Here is a 4582-nt window from a genome sequence, read left to right on the forward strand (position 1 = left end):
CCCTACGTGTGCGATTACGAAGGCTGCGGTAAGGGTTTCACCAGAGACTTCCACCGCGCTCGACACCTCCTCACGCACACCGGGGAGAAGCCGTTCCAGTAAGGGCAGATTTTGTTTTATTTCTTTGACTGGGTGACGCTTGTCGTTCTGGAGCTAAAGGGGAGTTAAAACTGGCGCGGGCGGTGCCGAGCGTGTGTGCCCAGCGCTGGTGCGACGGGCGCTGCCACTGCGGTGTGCGGGCAGGGGCAGGGGCAGGGTGAGACGGGGAATCTCCTTAGCCTAAAACCTCCTGCCTGGCAGTGACCCGTGAGAGGTGCTTAAGGGAATGGGCAGATCTCTCCCTAGGACACAGAATTAAAGGAAGGGCAGTTATCTCCTATTACTAAGCCCTTAACAGCTGCATGTCATGGATTAGGAGCTGGGAATTCCTACATGTTTTAGTAAAAATCTCTTCAGATATGTTTTCCTGTGGCTTTTGATTGTAACTTAGCCTGTGGCTTTTCATGTTCTTAAAGCAAATTTTTATATTTGGGCTGTGAGTTTCAGTTATTCTTTCTGTATTCCTCTTGTCCAATGATTTCTGTATCTGCTTAGGAAACAAATCGCTGTTTGAGAGTGATTATGAAAAATGCAGTTCATTTGCAGGTGCACAGCTGATGGATGCAGTGGAAAATTTGGAACAAAATCAAACCTAAAGAAACACATTGAGCGCAAGCATGAAAATCGGCAGAAGCAATATGTGGTAAGTAATTACCTTTGATACTGTAAAATGGAGTCTAAACAGTCTCCTTTTTGTGTACCTAGGGAAATATTTCAAGTTGTTATTATGTGGTGCTTGTATGAGTTCAAATACTGTGACTGGGATTTCAGCAAACACATGTGAACTGGGCTGTCATTATTTGGCCTCTAATGATAACTTAATTTCCTAAATAGTGCGACTTTGAAGGCTGTAATGAGTCCTTCAGGAAACATCAACAACTTAAAGTTCATCAGTGTCACCACACCAGCGAACATCCCTTCAAGTAGGTGGATAATCTTAATAATGAACTTTAACAATTCCATTTAGACACTGTAGATGAAAACGGGTGCCTTTTCTCAACCTTTTCATATATGTGGCATTTAAAAAACACAGCATGAATTTGTAGTCATGGCTGCAAGTACATTTCTTTTACTAGTCCTGTGCTCAGTAGTCTTGTTTTGAGCAACAGTCTTGGTCACAGAATTGTAGAGGTTGGAAGGGACCTCAGGAGATCATCTAGTCCAACCCCCCTGCCAAAGCAAGTTCCCTACAACAGGTTGCACAGGAAAGTGTCCAGGTGGGTTTTGAACATCTCCAGAGATGGAGACTCCACAACCTCTCTGGGCAGCCTGTTCCAGTGCTCCGTCACCCTCACAGTAAAGAAGTTTTTCCTTAAGTTTGTCTGGAACTTTCAGTGTTCCAGTTTTTGCCCATTGCCCCTTGTCCTGTCACTGGGTACTGCTGAAAAGACCCCGGCCCCATCCATTTGGCCCCCACACTTCAGATATTTATAGACACTGATAAGATCCCCTCTCAGTCTTCTCTTCTCCAGGCTGAAGAGTCCCAGCTCTCTCAGCCTCTCCTCATATGGGAGATGCTCCAGGCCCCTCATCATCTTTGTGGCCTCTGCTGGACTCTCTCCAGAAGATCCCTGTCCCTCTTGAACTGAGGAGCCCAGAACGGGACACAGTATTTCAGATGTGGTCTTACCACATCTGGGCAGAGTAGAGGGGGAGGAGAACCTCCCTCAACCTGCTGGCCATGCTCTTTTTAATATACCCAGGTGCTCTGTAACTTCAGCATTCCAGACATTTTCTTAGGATTTATTACAGATTCACAGAAAAAATAAAAAACCCAGTTTTGAGTTCACACAGTCTGAAATAGAAGCACAAGAGCTTGAACAGTAATCAGAAATGCAGCTACCTCTGTTTTCCAGTAAAAAGCAGTGACTTGGCTAACATTGAAGTGAGTAGTAGCTTAAAAAAAGGTGAGAGGCTTGGACATGAATCTGAGAACCTGTGCATTGCAACTCCATTATTTATATGACACATCAGTATAGATCTGGTTAAAGCAAAGTTTAGACTTGTTCTTGTAGGTGGAAAACACTTAATGGGAGCATTCATGTAAGTGAAGTGCACTAGTATGGCAGGGTGACAGGCACAAAAATACTGTCAGTGCTCTGCTGCTGCTCTGGCTGCTAGATCTGTACAAGCCACTAAACCCTTTACTTTCTATCTCTCTTATTTTTGAAGAGCCTGCTGGGTAAGGATGATATGAGGCTTGATTCTTTAGCTAAAGCTTAACTTGCTGTGTATGTGGAAATCGTACTATAGGTTTTGACTCTCAAGGTGATCAGAGTCCTCTATTAGAATCATGTTATGGAATTTACTTTTGCAGAGCAGGAGGGGGACAGAACAGGTCTCCAGGCGAGGGGACACTTGAATTATTTTGTCCACTTTAATCATTCTTGACTGAAAGAACAAAAAATATGCAGATGCATTGAAAAGAAACTAAACCAATGTACTTTATACCTAGATGTAATAACGAAGGATGTGGAAAACATTTTTCTACTCCAAGTCGACTAAAGCGGCATGAGAAGATACATGAAGGTAATAACAGTTTTTCTTCCTGCTTTAGTTAGGTTTTAGCAACCAAAAAAGGACTTCTCCCCAGACAGAGAGTATGCTGGGATGTATGACAGACATGAAAGTATTCTGGGCCTAGTGATCCAGACAGACAAAACCAGAACACCCCTTCAGGATAGTACAATGGGATACAATTGCAAGGCATTGCAGTGTTCCATTGCAGTGTACTTGTGGCAGGCTGACCAGAGCTCGGGATTCCTTCAGCCATTTGTTCTCCTAATGTGCTTCCTTGTCAATAATCCATCTTCTGGAGATAGGCTAATGGTTAAGGCGCTAGCCTAGACCTCCAGAGGTCAGGATGAGTTGCCAGTTCTGCCTCAAACTTCCTGTGAAGCCTTGGCAGAAGCGTGTAGGCTTGCAGTGTTTAAGTTGTTATGTACCTATGTGAAAGAGATTTAAGTGGAATCATCAGAAGGTGGTTATGTATGTTTGAGCCAGTCCTGCTACACTCCTGTCCATCCTTTCAGTACTAACCTGCTTTCCAGTGATAGAAAAAAAACACCAAACAAACAAACCCAAGGGACTAAGAAGAGTATCCAAAAAGCTGCAATTTGTACTGCATTCCTTTCTTAAGACAGGGTCTTGTTCATAGTTGGTTGACCTTTCCAGTCCTGGGATTTTAAAAGTGTTGACTTCCTGTGGTTCATTTAAAAACCATCCTGTCTGCTTGATAGAATGGTAGAGTCTCTTGAGACTCTGGAATGTGTTCAAGGTCTTGGTTTTTATTTGTAATACAAATATTTATATAGAAATAATATATATTGTTACAGTTATTTTCATCTATTTGAGTGAAAGTGTATGGCTGGTGAGGAAGTAGTTTTACTGAAGCAAGGAGAGCTAGAGTTTCATAAAATCTTTTAGGTTGGAAAGGACCTCTGGAAGTCATCTGATCCAACTGCCTGCTCAGGGTGGGTCAGTTATACCAGGTTGCTGGCTTTGCCTCCAATTTTGGAATGTTTCCCGGGGTGGGGACTCCACAGCCTCTCCAGACAACTTGTGTCAGTGATACAAGGTTTCTTTCTTAACACCCTTAAGATTTTCTCATGTTATAATTTGTATTTGTTGCCTCTTGTCCCGTCACTGTGCAGTACAGAAGGAGAGGAGGAATACTGGCCTTTAGTTTTCAAAGGCTAGTAAGTGGAGTTCCCCTTTGTAAAACTAGACTGTTTGCCAGAACCTCTCTGATTTGAAACATCTGTCCTGTCCAACAGGCTATGCTTGCAAGAAAGAAAACTGCTCATATACTGGAAAAACTTGGACAGAGCTTCTGAAACATAATAAAGAGAGTCATACAGGTAAACTCCAAATGCTTTAGTGAATAAAACTTAACTTTTGATAGAAATAGGAAACAAACTGCTGATTTGGAGAGGAGTCCTTACTGAATTAATTTCATCAACCTGTCATTGTGTCTAGACAAATTTGCTTATTGACACTTTATCAGTAAAATGTCTGTCACTCTGGCCAGGCCTTTAACTGATAAAAATGCTACTCAGTATAATGACTTGTGATCCAATTAGCAAGAAATTGTATAATGTAGGATTTCAGATCTGAATGATTCGTACTGCATTATTTTCTTCAGTCTCCGAGTTCTTTGTGTTTCATGTGGTCCTCTAGAACAGCATTTTTCTAAAGGACTACTAGGGTTTGAGCTCCTGTAAGAAGCTGTTGAATTATACTCTGCCTGTTTCTCTCCTACTCAGAGCCGATAGTTTGCAGCGAGTGTAACAAAACCTTTAAACGGAAAGATTACCTCAAACAGCATCAAAAAACACACGCTGTGGACAGGGAAGTCTGCCGATGCCCAAGAGAAGGATGTGGGAGAACTTACACAACTGTATTTAACCTTCAAAGCCATATCCTCTCTTTTCATGAGGAGAAAAAGCCGTTCTCTTGTGATTATCCAGGCTGTGAAAGAGTG

The 4582-nt window shown here is 42.5% G+C and overlaps 1 protein-coding gene across 1 annotated transcript in view; it reads left to right on the plus strand.

Moving 5' to 3' along the window:
• Window positions 1–3: 3 nt before the first annotated feature.
• The window catches only part of GTF3A (general transcription factor IIIA), a gene marked incomplete at its 5' end in the record, with an annotated part of 5158 nt that continues 579 nt past the window's right edge, over window positions 4–4582 (plus strand). The window contains 6 exons of the mRNA XM_029084313.1: window positions 4–98; window positions 646–742; window positions 934–1022; window positions 2555–2628; window positions 3876–3959; window positions 4365–4579. Of these exons, the coding sequence (XP_028940146.1) occupies window positions 4–98; window positions 646–742; window positions 934–1022; window positions 2555–2628; window positions 3876–3959; window positions 4365–4579 (654 nt within the window). The remainder of the gene's footprint in view (window positions 99–645; window positions 743–933; window positions 1023–2554; window positions 2629–3875; window positions 3960–4364; window positions 4580–4582) is intronic.

The sequence above is a fragment of the Antrostomus carolinensis genome, unplaced genomic scaffold, assembly GCF_000700745.2.
Source record: "Antrostomus carolinensis isolate BGI_N321 unplaced genomic scaffold, ASM70074v2 scaffold39213, whole genome shotgun sequence".
NCBI lineage: Eukaryota > Metazoa > Chordata > Aves > Caprimulgiformes > Caprimulgidae > Antrostomus > Antrostomus carolinensis.